The sequence below is a fragment of the Xenopus tropicalis genome, chromosome 3, assembly GCF_000004195.4.
Source record: "Xenopus tropicalis strain Nigerian chromosome 3, UCB_Xtro_10.0, whole genome shotgun sequence".
Lineage (NCBI taxonomy): Eukaryota > Metazoa > Chordata > Amphibia > Anura > Pipidae > Xenopus > Xenopus tropicalis.
In genome coordinates, this window is record NC_030679.2 from 124838188 (window position 1) to 124856904 (window position 18717).

The 18717-nt window shown below is 39.9% G+C and overlaps 1 protein-coding gene across 1 annotated transcript in view; it reads left to right on the forward strand.

The window, feature by feature from the left end:
- prom2 (prominin 2) overlaps positions 1-18717 on the forward strand; it is a 41782-nt gene that overhangs the window by 13483 nt on the left and 9582 nt on the right. The window contains exons 4-17 of the mRNA NM_001256292.1: positions 1865-1985; positions 3436-3499; positions 4321-4410; positions 6337-6536; positions 7100-7174; positions 9018-9081; positions 9176-9335; positions 11786-11935; positions 12018-12141; positions 12222-12313; positions 12566-12650; positions 15016-15162; positions 16127-16198; positions 16796-16888. Of these exons, the coding sequence (NP_001243221.1) occupies positions 1865-1985; positions 3436-3499; positions 4321-4410; positions 6337-6536; positions 7100-7174; positions 9018-9081; positions 9176-9335; positions 11786-11935; positions 12018-12141; positions 12222-12313; positions 12566-12650; positions 15016-15162; positions 16127-16198; positions 16796-16888 (1537 nt within the window). The remainder of the gene's footprint in view (positions 1-1864; positions 1986-3435; positions 3500-4320; positions 4411-6336; positions 6537-7099; positions 7175-9017; positions 9082-9175; positions 9336-11785; positions 11936-12017; positions 12142-12221; positions 12314-12565; positions 12651-15015; positions 15163-16126; positions 16199-16795; positions 16889-18717) is intronic.

The following is an 18717-nucleotide window of genomic DNA, read 5'->3' on the forward strand; positions in this document are numbered from 1 at the left end:
TGATTTCTGGGTTTCTTGAGATTTTGTGCAAGTCCCATTACCAAATTAAACTGAAAGATCTCTAATACCAGGGCTCAACATACCTTTTTATAAGGCTATGAAAGGGCAGTTATGTTATAACTATATTATTTCATCCTTCCATAAAGACTTTTCCTCAAAGCTTCAATGGTTTGTTTGCAAAATGTATGTCGTGTTCATTCTCATATCGTATAAGTTGGATCAAAGTTTGCGGCACACAAATACATAGAGCAAAAACAAACATTGCAGTAGGCTCTCGCATCCTAATGGAGCACTTATACGCATGTACCAAATGTGTTTTTCTTATCCTAAGTAAGGTTAATGTGTATATAATAAATTATGATTTAATATATATAGCAATAATGTAACTTAGTTCCTACCAAAAGATTGATAATGCGGACTATTATTCCTTGGTAAAGAAAAGAAAAGCACGTTCTGCCTAGTACTGACTCTTCATACCACCTGACTACATTAGAGATCTCAGCCAGACTACCAGATCATAGGGTAACACTTTAAAGGGAGGGGACTTAATTGGATGTTCTTTTCATTGGAGTGTGACAGACAGACAGGCACACACATGAATTACTGATGCTGGCTAATTATACATGCTGTGCATAGTACTCCAGTGATACATACAGTCAGGCCCAGAAGTAAGAGAATACACATTACGATTCCCCTAGACTAAAGGCACCATGGGTAGAATGTTCTCATTTTTTTTTTAAACTACCCTGAGCCTCTGTAAAATGGGGTACAGTAATATAACAGGGGTGGGGAGGCATGCAAGAGAAGAGAGGTTCAATGGGAAAGATGCCTTGTAACTGGCTCACTATTTGTCATAAATACAACATGTCACAATTTAGGAAATATGATTGGAAACACAATAGCAGATTAGAATTATTTATAGCAGGGGCTGGGCTGTAATAACTTGCTCATTACAGAGAATGTGCATCATGTATAATACTATTGTCATGCATTACAGCTTAAGGACCTGAAAACCATTGTAGGAAACAATAGAAAAGGATGGCGCAACACACAGCAATTTTAACATGTTGCAATACCACCACCCATGGGTTTTTTTGTAAGATGCAACATACACATGTAAGAGGTGCTCCTACTGCTAGTCATATACAGGCTCTTGTGGTTCAATCTTTTGGCCCTTTTTGTTCTGAATGTGGGCCCCAAAGTCAAAATCACCAATGGGGCAGATGGCAATCAGACTTAAGTTGCCATATACAGTTGCCATATACAGTCACCAAACATGCAGATCTATAACAATAGTGCAACAGGTTTCACTGATCACATGCACTGCATATTCATGTCCCGTATGACCAGATTTTCCACCTATCTCAATCAATATAATGAATACCTGCCATTATATTCCAGGACAAATTTATTATTTACAGGTTCAACAGGTAGCGCTAAAATGGGCATAGAATTGTAGATTGCGCTTGTATATGTTAATGGACTGCTTTAGTTAACGCACCCTATTGTTCAGGAAAAGGTTTGACCCACCGGCACCTGATATCTGCCCATGACACAGGTCTGGTTTTAATGTACAGCACAGAGGGCAAATGTCACAGGTCCTCATCATAAAATGGGTAAAATGGGAAAATGGGAAACAAAACACATAAAGAAAAAGGAAACATGCCTTTTTACATGTTTAACAGATATTGGTGTATAATTTTAATGCATACATCACCGATGTTGAACTTGTTGCCCTCTAGCTGTGATTCCACTACCAGTTGAAGGTAATTTAGGTCCCAGATGTTCTTGTAGTATTTGTGCATTTTGAGCGGCAGAAAATCCGATTGGCCAGTTAAATCTTTATATTTATTCTCTCTCCTAGGGCTGGAGTTATCTGTACATTCTGTCTAAACCAGAAGGTCCAAGAAGAGTTTGCTCCAGGGGTCTATGAAGTCACTGACAGTCTGCAGAGGTTCCGCAGCTCCATAGATAACCTTCCCCTGGTGGGTAACCTGCCAAAAGGAGCAAAGACTTTAGTAAAGGCTTTAGTAAATATAGTAATATTTATTTTAATAATGTAAGGGATTTTGTACCTATTTAATGTGGTCTGTAGGGGATAACGTGTCTCCTAGTGTAAACACAAGGTTAAAAAAAAAGCCATAGAGAAGTTTGGACCTATATAAAACCCAATACCATATAGAAAGGTTTAAGTTTCAAAGGCAATTCAAATTTTTCAAATTAAATGGTCCATTTTTGACTTTATTTAGAAGCACTGAAAGTAGTAAAGCTCTTAGGAAGGAGTTAATGTTCAGAGCAAATTTGTAGTGAGAAACTGTGTAAGAAGTGAAGGACTTTGCTGTGCAGTTCTGTGCTTCATACGCTCTGGTTCTAATGAGCAGAGACAGAAGGATCCTCTTGGGAACAAGGTAACAAATCAAAACAAGGGACAAACTGGAAGTAATAAGGACAGAGAGAGAAGCAAACTCATCCAAAAGGCTTGGTGAGGGGAAAAGAGGTCACAGTCTGAGTCTTAGAAGAGTCCCTAACAAAGTAAAATGGCTGGAAGTTCACAGTACCATGTTAAATTGCAGGATACCGGGCCCACTGCACACATAAGGGGTGGGTCATAGCAAGTATAAAATATAATCATATATATTATCATATCCATAATAAACAAATTAAAATACCCTGCAGCAACACCTCTTACTAGAAACAACACAACAATGAAGACATGGGTACCATTATTCCCAGGAGCTTCCAAAGTCAGTATGGGGTTATAGCAGGAGTAATAGGAAGATTCTATATGTAAACTATATATATGTATAAACATAGTATTATTAATAGGAAGGGCTTGACTTACTTTGTTATATTAGCCCTCTAAGCAAAGATAAGCTAGCCAAATATCACTGGCCCAAATGAAGAATATCTTAATGGAAGTATGAGGGTGATATAGTAAATGTACACATTTGGAGAAATGATGACATGTGAGCAAAGTGCCATTATTTTTATAAATAGGTATACCTGGCAGTGGGGGTTGCCATATATGTGCTGTGACAATGCATTATTATTAGCCATAGATATATCTATAACAAATCATACCAGTCTGTGCTGGGGTGTTGGCCAGCTTGGGCAAAATACAAAAGTAGGGGAAGCTCCGTACTAAAACTGAGTTGCCTTTAACAAGTCCCATGGATTCTAAGAACAAACTTCAGGTATTTCTTAGAACACAATGAATAATGTAGTACAAGCCAGCTCACGTGCCAGGCGTGCTTATATATGAGCTGTGCATTGTGGGCCTAAACAGAGAGGTGGGTGGGGGGGGGGGAGAGACACAGAGAGTGTAGCCTATGGCATTCAAACTGGTACTGAGCTACAACTCTTGGCATAGTAAAATGGCAACTGGTTGGTTGGCAGTTGTAGTTAGAATAATATGAGTAATATTTTCTATTTCAGGTTCTTGAAAAGATTTCATCTGATTTCTCCATCCCTAAACAGAAGGTTTTAGATGAATTACAAAGTAAGTAAATATTTCCTATGACTTAATGTAAGGCAGGGCAAACTTCAGAGCCTCAGTCTCCAGTCTATTTATGTCCCCAGTCCATTTCTATTGTTATCATTGTGTTAATGCATATCTTCAGGAATTAGTCACTGGATTGGACCTAAAACTAAATAACATTTTGGGAGTTATGTAATAAAAGGCACTAAGTTTGCCCAGGAGCAGTAACCCATAGCAACCAATCAGCAGGTAGAATTTATTGGTTACCTGTTTAAAAGCAAATATCTTATTGGTTGCTATGGGTTTCTGCTCCTGAGCCAACTTAGTGCCTTTTATCACATATGGGGGTTTAAGTTCACTTTCAGTAAAGTTCCTCTCTAGCTTACTTTTCCAAGATTTCATTTGTGAAGGTTTTAAAGTTCTTGAGTACATAATATACAGTACATATATAGAAAGAAGAGCTTGTGTTTTGTGGGGGAGTGTTGACCCCATCTAGGAAATGGAAATAAATGGGCAATAGGTTTATGCTGTGGGATTAGTTTGTTTACTGGATATCCATTATGGAAAGAGAGGAAACCATCCAACAAATAGTATACATCCAGTGCAATGATATTGTTTTCCCAGCATGCTTTTGTGACCTGGCACTAATATGATTCTCAAACAGACTTGGGCAACCACTGACTTTCCAGCTGGCAAGACATCTACAAGAAATTTATACCAAATTGCCTAAAAAGACAATTGTTTTTGCTTATATATTAGACATGTCCCAGGTATCTCACTTCTAAACACTCTTTGGTGACTGATTTGTCCCTGTTTTTTGATAACCGGCTCTTCTCCTCTAGGCTTTGGTCCAGATATTAACAGAACTCTGAGTGCCAAGCTTAATCAAGAAATTTATCCTCTCTTGCAAGATTCTTACCAGACAGCCAAACGTAAGTACATAAAAGGGGTGGGTTGAGTCTGTGAGCAGCGTCTTCCTAGGAAGCATTTACTAATCCAGCTACAAGTGCAGTTCTGCTAAAATGCACACAAGTGTTGCTCTTATTGGTGTCATTCACTAGAGGGACTGCTGTCCCTATTGCTTCTATAAAGCCCAAGCACTAACCCCCACCCTAAGCTTGGCACTTATTCCAGGGTACTCACAGAGGGTGGTATCAATAGGCACCGCAGTCTTATTGCAAAAAATCCATGCACTAATGTCATTCTAACAAAGTCACACAATCCCCATCCTGAAACTGTTAGCCACGACTAGAATCCAGTTTATCACACACAGACGCAATTGTTTGTTTTGACAAATCAGGCGCAAGTCCCCATGCCACAAATACGCTGTACTAGTAGGGAAAAGTATTCCCCATTATGGGTAAAACATGGCATCATTTTCATTTGAAATTGCACTTTGCACACTGCAATAATTGTTTCCCTAAACATAGGTGGGGCTAATAGAGCCTGCACTCTGATTGGAGGACACAGTAGTGGGCCTCCTGGTATGGACAGCCATGTTTAGCGGCGCTCATGTGCATAACGAGTGCATCTCACAACACACGATGCCCCACACATATGTGCATAACAGGCGACAGTTGTGGCAAAATTCTCTGTGCCACAACATGGCCACACAAAGCAGGAGCTCCCTCCAGGTGAGGAAGCCTACCGCTGGGATGGGGCAATTTAAAAAAAAAACTGTGTATATCGCAATATGTATTTTTACAAAGCAAGTTGAAGTTTTTTAAAGCAAATGAGAAACTGAAAATAAAGAATATGTGGCATATGTTTGGATTATTCTGTTGCCAAGCACTCCTGCAATGTCAAGAACGCATGTCAGTGTTTAACGGTCCTTTAGCCCCTTTTTATTGCCTTCCAGGCCCAGCCTTTACCCTGTGACTGTACCAATATTAAACATTATTATATAAAGATGGAAGGAGCTTAAACTGAGCATCAGCCATGAGTCACTGATGTGTGTTTGCCAATGTGGCTGCTAAATCCTGCCCGACACTAATTAATCCCCTTTCATCTGCCATGTTCCCGCCCTCACAACATCTCATTTGAAGATTATCCAAGCCACCATTCTGATCTCTAATTGACATCTCATTTCCCTCCTTAGTAACAATATCTTCAAGGTCTGCCTTTCTTCTTAATAAAAGGATATTGATATGTACTGAAAGAAAAATAAGACCTACAGAGTCATATCCTAATAAGTGGCCTATCAAAATATTTTATCAAATTGGCTTATATATAGGGGAACAAATATTGACATTTTACATGTTTTACTTTGAGCAGCCATTTTGTAATGCCCTCTGCACCGTTACAGATCATCTGACAGCACTTCTGTCCATTCATTGGCTGATGTAACTTCTCATCTATTCTTGCTCTGTGTGCCCCATAGGTGTTGAAGGGATGGACTGCCCACATGTAAAATACTTCTCATAGAAGCAAAGCTGTTTTATAATGTTCAGTTTCCCTTTAGCATCTGGTTTTATATATATATATATATATATATATATATAAAGTCCGTGGTATATCACTTCTGTATATATCACCAATTGCTCAGTATATGTTAATTATTGGCTTTCTCAGTAATGTCCATGATGTTTAAAGACCTTTACGGCACCCCCGAAGCTCTGACCAACACTCGTAAACTTTCATTAACCAACGTGGTCTCTTCAATTAGCGTAATGCCTATTTCAATAAATGTGATGGCCATAGCCAATAACAGTAATGATTATTCCATTGATTCTCATTGTCCCTAAGTCCTTTGCTGTAATTTACAGCTCTCCTGAAGCTGAAGCTCATTGTTCTGCTTATTGCCCATGAGTACATGCAGGCATTTTTCCCCTCTGATCCCTTTAATGACTTTTTCATAGAACTGAAGGAAGCGGCGCAGGCTGTAGTTGACGTCAACGTGGCCGTGAAGCTCCTGCAGAAAAGCCAGAGCAAACTGGTGGCTGAACTGAGCAGCCATAGGCAGAACTTGGAGAGGACTTTATCTGATACCCAATGTAAAGAATGCAAGGAAGCTGCAGCCATCGTGCCGCAACTGCAACAGACTGCGAATTATAGCCAGGTGTGTACTGAAGTGGCTGCAGCAAAACAGAGAAATGGTGGCCGGTGGAATATGTGTGGTAAAATGTCTATTTGTATGGTTCTGTAGACAAATTTAAAAATGGATACACACGTTTTTGCCATGTTAAACTGATGCACATATGAGGTGAGGTGCTGGAGTCTTCACCCACAATGGCACAAAAGGGCAAATATCATTAGAAATGCACAATGGCACAAAAGGGCAAATATTATTAGAAATGCACAATGGCACAAAAGTCAAATATTATTAGAAATGCATATAGAGAGATAGCTGTATGATTAGGAACTTGTATCCTCTGAGTGCAAGGACAGGGAAGCCAACGCACTGCACTGAACCCACCTAGAATAGAATGTGCTGAGAAAAGTACTGGTCACAGCCTTTAACAAAACTCAGGGGAAGTGATGATCCATTTCTCATCGTTTAGTGGAAAAGGCCCACAAGTGATGAAACATAAAGAGATACGTGGATTGAATATGAAACATATGGGCAGGAAATAGGGTGTGAGAAATGAGAAGCATAATATGTACTTGTTATCCTTTTTTTAGATCCCATCTTTGGATGATTATGTGAAAAAATTAACACAAGTGAGGAAAATCAACCTGACTGGAATATTTCTGCAGGTAACTGAATGAACAGGGGTTTTGTATATTTCCAGAAGTCCCTCTGATCTGTTAGCAACTCATTCAGTAACCAGGCCCAGACTGGCAATCTGTGGGTACAGAGGGGCTGCTGTAAGATGCCATAGTCAGTCACTATTTATTGGGCTGGGGGGGGGCTGTTTGGGCCTCTGTGTACTTGAAATGCCAGGGCCTATTTTAAATCCCATTCCAGACCTGTCAGTAGCCCAGTTACAGTACATACAATGGAGCTAGGGTCGGATTGGGGGGTGCAGGGCCCACATAGGCTAATGCCCCAGGGGCCCCACACCCCCCCCCCCCAGGTGCCCATGTTGTGTCCTCTGCACCCCCCACAGGGGCCACCACCACAACTGAAAGCTAGAACGTTGACAGAGAAGATAGAATAAAGTCAATTTCATAACGGTCACAAGATTCTAAGTTGCCCAGGAGCAGTAACCCAAAGCAACCAATCAGCATAATTTACTGGTTGTTGTGGGTTACTGCTCCTGGGCAAACGTAGTATCTTTTATGACATATGGGAGTTAATATTTATCCCTTTCTGTCACCTGGTTTTGGTGCAGTAGTTAGTTCCACTCAAGGGGGCACATTTTCTAAGGAGGGAAGTTTCGCCTTGGGAAGCTACATCAGGCGGTAATTCGCGAGGAATACACTTATTCACTAAAATGCGAATTTTCTCTAGCGCAATTGAAGTTAATTGAAATCAGCAGCTATATACAGGACAGATTGTGTATTTATTAATGACGTCACTGAACTTAGTTAAAATGCCCAATTATTTTTCTAAATGTCCATGGAACCAAAAGGAAGACTAATTCTCTTATCAGTTGCAGTAAGAACAAAGTCAGAGGCAGAAAAAAAATGTCATTATTACAGTTCAACAACAACATTAACAATCTATTTCTAACAAATTGTAACACAGGGGTTCACATTTCTGAGTGCATTATAACCTGCACAGCATAGATATGTTAATGACTTTAATTAACCACAGACAATTAACAGGTTAAGAGAATATTATTTATTTATAATCATTTGAGCAATTAAAAAAAAGTCATTGTGGGAGGCTGGCAGTCAGCATGTGTGTTTACAGGATTACAATGCAATTGTGTGATTATTAACAATACAGGAGGCATGAAAAATTGTTTAAGTCAAATATGTTTTACATATACAATTTATAAAAAGAATATTACTTTAAATATGAAAAAACGCTGATACAGTCACTTTGCGGATCTAGCTTCGTCAAGGGAAAATTTCGAGAAAATTTCACCCTTTGATAAATTACCGAATTTTTGCCTCCTCGTCTGGGCGAAAATTCGCCTGGAAATTGTCTTTATGGTGAGCTTTCGCCAGAAAAAGACAATTCGCCCTTTAGTAAATGTGCCCCCAAGGTCAGCTGATCAGCTGTCTCCTACATGGTTTCAGGAGTCAGAACCTGAACTACGGAGAATAGAATCAGACAGACTTGCTTTCAATGTGAATTCCATTTACAAACAACTTCAAAACTACAGAAAATGTTCTATTAATGCCTATTGGAAAGTAGATTAGATTTACTTTCTCCTTCTTTATGCCTAAAACTGTTTTGGGTTTTTTTGTGTGGAATTTTCCATTTAAGGATAGGATGTGTGGGATTTAGTTTAATAAGAATTATCCCTCACCCTCAGTCATTTTGCCTTTTTCTCGTTCTCTTTCAATCTTTCAATTAGGGTATCACCTAATATGTTCCCTCTCTCTCCCTCTCTGTGCTGCTTTCCTTTGTACTTGTGTGTTTGCGCCTACTCTTCCTGAGCGCAGCTTTACCCTGTGGCTCACTGAATCTTTCTCATCCGATTAGGGAATTCGACTTTTCAATGAAATGCCACAATTCGTGATCACACAGGCTTCCAAAAGTATTAGCGGTGAGTTCTGAGACCCCCAAAGGCTACAGATATGAATCAAGGGCTGTGATGGGGAATATTCTGATGTGCGAATTTCTCTTTTTTTTCATTCCAGAAACAAAAAAAGCATTGGATACCATTGAGGGAAAAATTAACTCTTTGATAAGCAGCGTCCCCATTCAGCAATACACTGAGCCCATACACAAGGCCTTGCTGGAAGCTGAAGAAAAGAGTGCTGTGTATGGCAAGGAGGCAGAACGTTATGAGTATTACAGGTAAAAACTATCAGCTCGCTCTTTAGGTTCTGTTATGGTGTATTCAGTTTGTAGAACAGAACAGCCGGGGGGGATTTGTGACAACACACAATATATTGGCAGAAGAAAGAACACAGATTTCTATCATCTAGAGAAAACATGCCTGTAGGACACAACAGATTTCCAGGGGTGGGGAATGGATTGGTTAAAAGGATATATTATAGCAAATCTGTAGTCTTTCATATATCAAATTATTCAACCAGAAAAGGTAAATTCATTTCAGTAAAAATACACAGTTATTCTGCCTATAAAGCTTATTTATCTGCCTTTTTTAGAAATGAATAGCAGCCAAATGCTTCTCTCAGGGTTAAACTGGAGGCATATAATTAGTCTGGGCAATGCCAATGAACCCCCCTAAAAAAAAGCTTTTCGTTATCTGGAAGGTAAATTACTATTTTATTATTTTTCAATATTAGGGGGGCATTTACTAAACTTTTTCAGGCCAGGCTTTTTGTCGCCGAAAAAGTCACAGAAAAAAAGTCGCAACTTTTTTGACATTTATTATGCAACAAAACAGTGACAATTCCGAATCCAAAAATACTCTTGCTTTGAATTTTAAGAGGTTTTCAGATTTTTGACACTGGCTTAACAATAGGAAAAAAGTCACTGTTATTCTGCAAATGGAAAAGTCGCAGTTCTCACGGCTATTCCTCGACTTTTTCCCGCATGTGCTTTCTTCATTCCGATTTTTTGATAAATATTTGACATTCGTGGAAATCTGCCCCTAAGTGTCTGTATGGTTTCCAGACTTTTTTGGGAGAGGCAACATTTAGCTTGGGCTTCTCCCGTAGCCCATAACCAAGTTGGGTGATACGCCACATCACTGCAAGAGTCATTCAGCCATAGCATCAAAAAATATCTAGGGGGGCAAATATGTGATCATCCCCAAATCTCATGCTTCCATGAAGGCCTAAGGGAAGACTCCTTTACCTTTTATACACTGTGGACCATTGGACTCTGGATTCTACATCAGTGTAGTGAGTCTACAGAGAGCACCTCCAATATTCTACCCTGAATCTCCATATCCTCTCTTCCTCTTTAGAGTCATTCAATACTGGGGTAGATATATAAGGGTTGATTCACTAAAGTGCAATAATGCTTATCGCATGCTTTTTTGCGTTAAAATTGACACGAAAAAACGTGCGATTCGCTAAAGTATTATCGCATGCGTTAAGCCGCAAATCACGTGCGTTAAATAGTGCACAACCAAATGCATTAATTTTACCGCATTGCATTAATTCTCACGCAGAAATAATACTAACGCATGATTCACAAACACTTAGGGGCTGATTTACTAATCCACGATTCCGAATCCGAATGAGAAAAATTCGGATTGGAAAACAAACATTTGCGACTTTGTCTTATTTTTTGGGATTTTTTTGTCGCTGTTCCGACTTTTTCGTAACCCTTACGACTTTTTCATAGCCATTAAAAATTTCGTGAATTGTCGCGACTTTTTCATAGGCATTATGACTTTCGTGAATTGTCGCAACTTTTTCATAGCCATTATGACTTTCGTGAATTGACGCTCAATATTGATTGCTCAAAAAAGTCGCAAATTACCGATCATTACGAAAAAAACACATTCGGATGTTTTTCGGACGTTCGTGGATTAGTAAATGTGCCCCTCAAACACGCTAAATATCACAAAACACCTACTTGGAGCTGGCGGTTAATGAGCTTTTGGCAACACAATATGGACTTTGCAGTGGGATTTATTCAAGTCTGTGTTGGCCCCAGAGTGATGCAGCCTCCAGTTTGCAGGGAAATTGTTATTTTCAAAAAAAGTAGTTTTACGAACGTAATGGTGTGTATGGCTAATATGGCGTGCGCGCCACAAGTAGCGCGCTACGTTAATTAGTGCACGTTGCTTCAAATACCGCACAAAAATAGTCTTCGTGACTTAAATAACGCAAACCGCGTCGCATCTAAATAATCCTTTTAGTGAAAAATAAGACACGCTAAAATTTTTACCGCATGCTATAAATAGCGCTCGTTTTAATGCACCTCAGTGAATCAGCCCTATAGTATTTAGTAAAATTACATCTAAAGCAACTGGACTTTCTGAGTTTTCTTCAGTTGAACTAAAGAAGTCGCTCAGATGAAAGTCCAGTTGCTTTAGATTTAATTCTATGAGATTCTGTCCATGCCAACCTTTTACCAATACTCATACCAACCTTTTACCAATACTCATACCAACCTTTTACCAATACTCATACCAACCTTTTACCAATACTCATACCAACCTTTTACCAATACTCATACCAACCTTTTACCAATACTTGGGTGCTTTTAGCACATACTGTAGTACTGCTTGATATATATGTGTATTATTTGTTCCTCTGACCCTGATCTCCCCCTTCCACAATGTATTTCCCTTTGTGTTTAATAAAGCATCGGTCCCATTGCAGGTGGGTTATTGGAATCACTCTGTGCTGTGTGCTCCTCCTAATTACCATTTGTACTTTCCTCGGCCTGCTGCTCGGAGTTTGGTACCTATATCTACAGCAGGATGGTGTTAGTTCCAATCTTAGACAGACAGGGTATTTGCTGCTTAAAGGGTAAGGTGTGCTCTTTATAGGGATGGCTAGCAAGCCACTAGTGAAAATCTCTAATTTTCTAACCAGTATCTGTTTCTCATAGAGAAGTGTATGTGTCTTTCTGCTTCTCCTGGCTGCTCATAATCCTTGTGTATGTCACTTTCCTGGTTGGAGGAAATGTGCAGACACTGCTGTGTGAACCCTGGGCCAATGGCGAAATATATAGCGTGAGTGAGTGGGCAGAACTTGATACGGCATTACCCTACATTCATCGACTTTGTTTCAAATACTGTTTCATTCTTTTTAGTTTTTGGATGACCCTAATAATTTGCCTCCCAGTGTAAGTTTGAGTAACCGCCTTGGACTTAGAGAAGATGTTAACATCAGCTATATGTATCAGTAAGTATCTGCTTGTGGTTTTATTGCTAATGGCCATGTTAGGCTTTGGATCTTCAGTCTGTAAAAATGATAAGGGCTGTTGGTTACCAACATCCAAAGCCGTGGCACTGCAGCACCCATTGGCTATTGATAAGATGCAGGTCAAGCAGAACATTATCTAGCTGCCAGCTAGTTGGATATTTCTGCTGTAGATGAAGCTGATTTGAAACCCCAACCATTGTGCTTGTCTTACTCATCCCTTCTGCCCTTCAGACTGTGCAAAGAAGGAGCTCCGATTTGGGATGTGCTTCAAGTGGATGACCCCACTGGTATGTTGCAGTCTATCAACATCACCCAGGTTAGTCCAACTACAGAATCTCTGCCTATTCCCCTAACATTTATGGAGTATGTTTTTAAATACCATCATTTCAGCATTTACTATGTATCCAGGGTTCTCTGCACTTATATGTGTTTGGGTTGTGACAATGAGGTTTCCATTCAGAGGTGCCATAATGGCATAAACTCTCAACAGAAAGAAATGTGTAGGGTTTTATTCTTTTCATGAAGCTTTAATAGAATGGGATATGTAGGAAATTCTTAGTATTTATACTTCATAGGTGACCCACTGGCAGGGGTATTGCTAGATTTCAAAATATTGTCAATCATAGCGATCAAGCAACAGCTCAGATCAAGCCAATGCACAAGCTATTGCCGTAAAGACGAATGAAAAATTATTTTACAAATTTTGCCAAGATCTGGGGCAATAAAATATAAATGTAAATGTAAATATGAATTTCTTACTATTACTTACTACTTTATGAGTCCATCTACCTCTGTACCAATGTCCACTGTCCTTCCTCTAATTGAAGTTGTCCAATGTCCAATGTCCACTTTATGAGTACCAATGTCAACTGTCCTTCCTCTAATTGAAGTTGTCCAATGTCCAATGTCCACTTTATGAGTCCAATGTCAACTGTCCTTCCTCTAATTGAAGTTGTCCAATGTCCAATGTCCACTTTATGAGTCCAATGTCAACTGTCCTTCCTCTAATTGAAGTTGTCCAATGTCCAATGTCCACTTTATGAGTACCAATGTCTACTGTCCTTCCTCTAATTGAAGTTGCATCTATTCTCCACCATTTGGATGTCCTTCTCAGTTGGCCTGACAGGATGAGCTTGTTAGTGGGTAACAAGTGAAAGGGTACACTCTCTTTAAAGGTTTCTCTCTGCACCAAGTAGCTCCCTGAAGTAGGTGGGCTACCCCATTCCTAAAGGCTAGAAGGCTCTTCTTTTATCATTTAAAATCCTGCCTACAAGCACTACACCAATCATCTTGCTTTTATCTAAAATACAATACATAGATTGGCATGTAACCTTCCCATTAGGGCAGTGGTACACGGGGAGGTTAGTGGCTCCGTGATCTCCCAGCAATGCCATCCCACCGGCTAGAATGTAAATCACCGGTGGGATGGCATATGCGTCGCTGCGATGTCCCAAAGTCACCCAAATTTCCCTCTCAAGACAACCTCAGGACATTGCAGGGACACATATGCCATCCCTCCGGGGTGACTAATCTCCCCATGTGCCACTGCCCTTAGGGTGAAGACACACTGGGCTACTAGTAGCAGCTACTTTTTCAAGGCTACTGAACTTCAGAAAATACCCTGCCATAGACAATACTGAGAATTGCCTCTGCTAAAACACACATAGAGACAATTATCAGTAAATGATCAGATTGTCTATTTTAGTAGCCGTGACAAGTAGCTGCAACTAGTAGCTCTGTGTGTCTTTGCCCTAATACACTGTAATCAGACATGAGACATGAGGGCATCCTGCTGTGAAGTTCTATGCTAGAAATACAATACTTAATGCTTCCAATTGCAGGAACAATGCATATGGAGTTAGATTTACATGAACCAAGTAGGATTTTCAATTGGCTGAGCCTGTGTGCTGATTTTTTCATGGAAAGGGAAGAGAGTTCTTCATCACCACCCCAAAGATTGCACTGCTTGCTATCCAAAATTACCTGTCTCGAGGTATCATTTAGTGGCTTCATTCTAGTAGTGCCACCCATCAATTCCATATTCAATTTATGTATAAGTGGCATCTCTGTAACAGGCTAGAAGGCACAAGGCACACCAGGTATTTGCTGTCGGGCTGGCATTAAAACGCACTGCCTGCAATTGAAATGATGGCCAAAAATCCACAATTGAGCATTATGAGGTCAAAATCTGCTGATAGTTTCCCTGTAAGTGTATGGCGGGCAGTCTGAGTGGTTATAGGCATTTCATTCTGCTGGCTGGAATATGCTGGGGGAGCAAACAGCTTTTGTTCCTCGTGGCTATGGATCTGTGTGGGGGTAACTGCATTTCTCAGTGTGCCCATGGGGCTTTCACAGAACTTCCAGTATCCTTGCAGAGCTTTGAGTCTCCTCTGCCCAGTAGCCAGTAGTAGGATCAGTACTTTCATCTTACAAACATCACTCTACGCTAACAATAACATAGGAAACATGAAATATTTTGCAGATGCTACAGTTGCTGCTGCCGCCATTGTTTATTCCAACTATGTAATATAATTCAAGGTTATTAATAGTTGTTGCCTCAGGCTGGCAGTTGTTAATCCTTGGTTGCGTAAGGCAGAAGGTATGCCAATGTCTCTGACTCACTGTGTCCCTTGCCGATTTGCTGAGTACTAAACCTGTTTTCCCTTTACTCTCCCTGGCAGTACACAGCTGAAATCCAGAACAAGGTCAACAACTTCACAGTGGATCTCTCCGGGCTGACAATTATGACCATCATTGCAATAAAGACGCTGTATGAGTACAGCCACAGTGGGATAGAGAAAGTGCCTTATGACGCCATGCTGGCACAGGTGAATAGTCCAGTTATCCCAAAGGTAGAGGGCTTGGTGGATGGGGAATAACACAGGGATAATAAAAAGTAATTAGTATACAGAACTCCATGTTGCTACCTGCAGAGAAATCTTTTTAATATGTCTAATTCATACACATATCTTGGCTGATGGGAATGGCATCTGCAAAAACACAGGCTGCACGTGCCTGATACAATGCTTTTACATACATGATACATATCAGGGGTATAGTTAGTAGGCAACGTTTCACAGGACAACTTAGTAAAGAGACAGCTTCTTATCTCCCAAAATAAATCCCCACGATCACGTGTGTCCTAACCAGTCCCAACCATCTTGTTCATGTGCAACTGTGTGTTGTCTACTCCATATTACAGTGGTAAAAGATGCAATTATTTGTACCCATGGGACCTACTTAGGTACCAGAAGCCCATAGCTATGAGCCCAGGGATTATGTAATTATATGAGCTAGCGTTGCCCTCATCAGCTAACCCACAACAGCCAATCAGATAAGTGCACTAGAACAATGATGACAAGCTGATTATTATAGCAAAAAAATCCAGTAGCACACTGAAGATGCAAATCGTGAAAAAATTGTATTTTATTTGCCCAAGTACATAAAACATATGTACTTGGGCAAATAAAATACAATTTTTTCACGATTTGCATCTTCAGTGTGCTACTGGATTTTTTTGCTGTTGGATATTGACCCCCATGCAAGGTGAGGTTCTTCTAGTATTTGCACCTGATACCCGTTTGGGTAAGTTAACAGAGGGTTGAGCTCCCCAATACTGCTATTGCTAAGCTGATTATTATAGGTTTAGTTTCAAACTTTCACTCAACTTTACTATATAGCCCCATAATGTATAAATAAATGTACCTTTATCTTTTACAAACCAAAAGGAAGGGGAAAGTCCTCATTCCTTCTGTTATATGAAGTGTTTATTATATTACTTCTGCTCTTCAGATTCAGCCTCCTCTCGTGACATTGGATCTTGGCCACCTTGCATCAATGTTGAAAAGTCTTGCAACTGTGCAGGTAATCATTATAGGCCCCAAAATGAAAGCTTTGCTCAGATATACATAAAGACTACAATTTTACAGAGCTCACAACTTACCTTTCTATGGCTCAAGCTGAGTCCCAAAACAGCAATAAACATACAAACGAAGCTCAATACTAGTCATTAGGGACCAGCAAGCTCTATGTACATAGACAAAGCATAGGCCCTTCTGTATAGAGAACAAAATCTTACAATTGGCAAACTTACATCCCCTTTATATCTATATTTTTCTGTATCTTAATAGTTGAGTCCCGTATATTATCATTATTGGTTTAAAGCTTGTGTTGATTGGGAAGATTCTACTCAACCATCTGTAAGTCTAACATTTGGTCTAAACCAAGAATAGGGAAAACTTTGGCACTCCAGCTTATATTCCACCCCTCACTACGATCCCAACTGTTACCTACTGTATTACTGAAGTTTCCAGTGTAAAACTGGGTGGCATTAAGGCAACGCTAGCCTTGTGCCATTGTATGGGTGATGGTTATTCAATAACAGTTGGATGCTTTAGTACGTCATGCCCAAGTAACATTTGTTTTCTAAAGCAGTAAGTGTAGAACTTTCCTCCACCCTAGAACAACGATACTATAAGGACACAGCTACAGAATGAAGCCAATGCCTTGGGAGGAATACAGAATGGCACTGTGCGAGAACAAAACGTTCACTTGGTGAGTTAATAGAGTCATCTACTACTGATATAGTCCATAGAGCATGATACAATGTGTCCACCATCAGGGGAAGGTAACTTATCTGCTCCAAAACAAGCAAATTATGGAAGCTGCTGCTGTATTTGCTTATTTTGCCCTGGAGTTGAAGACCTGCCAGTAGTTTTCACTTTATCTTAATATTTTTGGGTGTTTGCAGTTTTTATTATGACTACGTGGTCGACCTGTTTATTATGATTTTCATGGTAGCTTTCCTACTAATATCAGGCCATAAATAAAATAATAATAAGTGCTTTCACTGTGGCTTACACAACACTTCAAAATGTGGGGACACTGCAAGATGACAGTTGGTAACACCTATAGAGACATAGAATTTGGGTCTGTTCCAGGGTTTGTGCCGGTACTGTCTACTCTGTTTCCATTGGGCCACAGCTGTAGTTCTGTAGGATTGATGACTGCCCTACAACATGCATCAGATTCTCCTTTCCTGTTGTACTTTCTTTGATACTGCTCAGCCCACAATGTAATCATCCAACCTAATCGGGCTGAGAATCCTTGTATAAACGAGTTCTCACACTGTTAGTAGTAGAAGAGATTATCACACCTAAAATTAGAGGTTTAATTGTCACTAAAAAAGGAAATGTAAGCGTAATTATGATTCCTTACGCCTTTATGTTTTGGCTGTTATTCATTTAAATACTGTATTTAGAAATATATGGCTAATAAAATATCATAAGCACAATGCTGTTTAGCCACAGTCATGTGTGATTCAAATACGTATCTAGGGAATGTATTGCTCTCAGTTGGAGGGCAAGGTGTTTGAATTAAGTGACTGGGATGGAGAGGTGATACATCCATAATCAGAATCCAAAAGAGGTTTTTAATTCAGCTGGCAGGCGTACACTGTCACGGTTATTGTGCAAAAGTACCCACACTGATAGAAATGACGTAGGTGATGAGTCCAGGTCTGAGGGCTGCTTAGGAGAAATGCACATGTATTGTGCTACGAACTATATGCACCATGGGTTCATAGTATTAATAACTGTCCTGCCTTAAGGGGATAGTGTTGAGTCAGAAACCTCATGTATATTAGTGTTTCTAATTACAAGGGCAACTAATGAATGACATACACGCTTTAATAGTATTTTTGTGCTTACTTGCATCAAGTCATACACTATATTAGCAGAAATATACGGAGTGAATGTGGTACCTCCTAATATAAAGATAATATAAGTCACCAAGGAATTCCGTGCCCATATAAAGGCACTGGGTGGCATTAAGGCAACACTAGCTTTGTGCCACTGTATGGGTAAGGGTTAATCAATAACAGTTGGATGCTTTATTACATAATGCCCAAGTAGCATTCGTTTTCTAAAGCAGTAAATGTAGAACTTCTTTTTCCTCCACCCTAGAACAACGATACTATTAGGACACAAATGTTTCGCCAGGCATGGATTCGCGGCGAATTTCCGTGTTTCACCATCGTTTGATTGTTTTGCAAAACGGATGAAAAAATTTGCAGCGGAAAAAAAATTGTCATGGGCGCCAAAAGAATAGGCGCACGACAAAAGAATAGCCACGGGCGACAAAATAATAGCAGCGGGTGGTGAAATAATAGCCGCGGGCGACAAAATAAAAGCCGCGCAACTAAATAATAGCCGCGGGCGACAAAAGAATAGCTGCGCAACAAAAGAATAGCCGCGGGCAAACATTTTGCAAATTTTTTGCTGTTTCGCGAATCTTTTGAAAGATTTGCGAATTTTCCGGTGAAGCAAAACGGGACAGATTCACTCATCACTAGCAATGACGTTTTACCCAAGCCTAGAACTGAA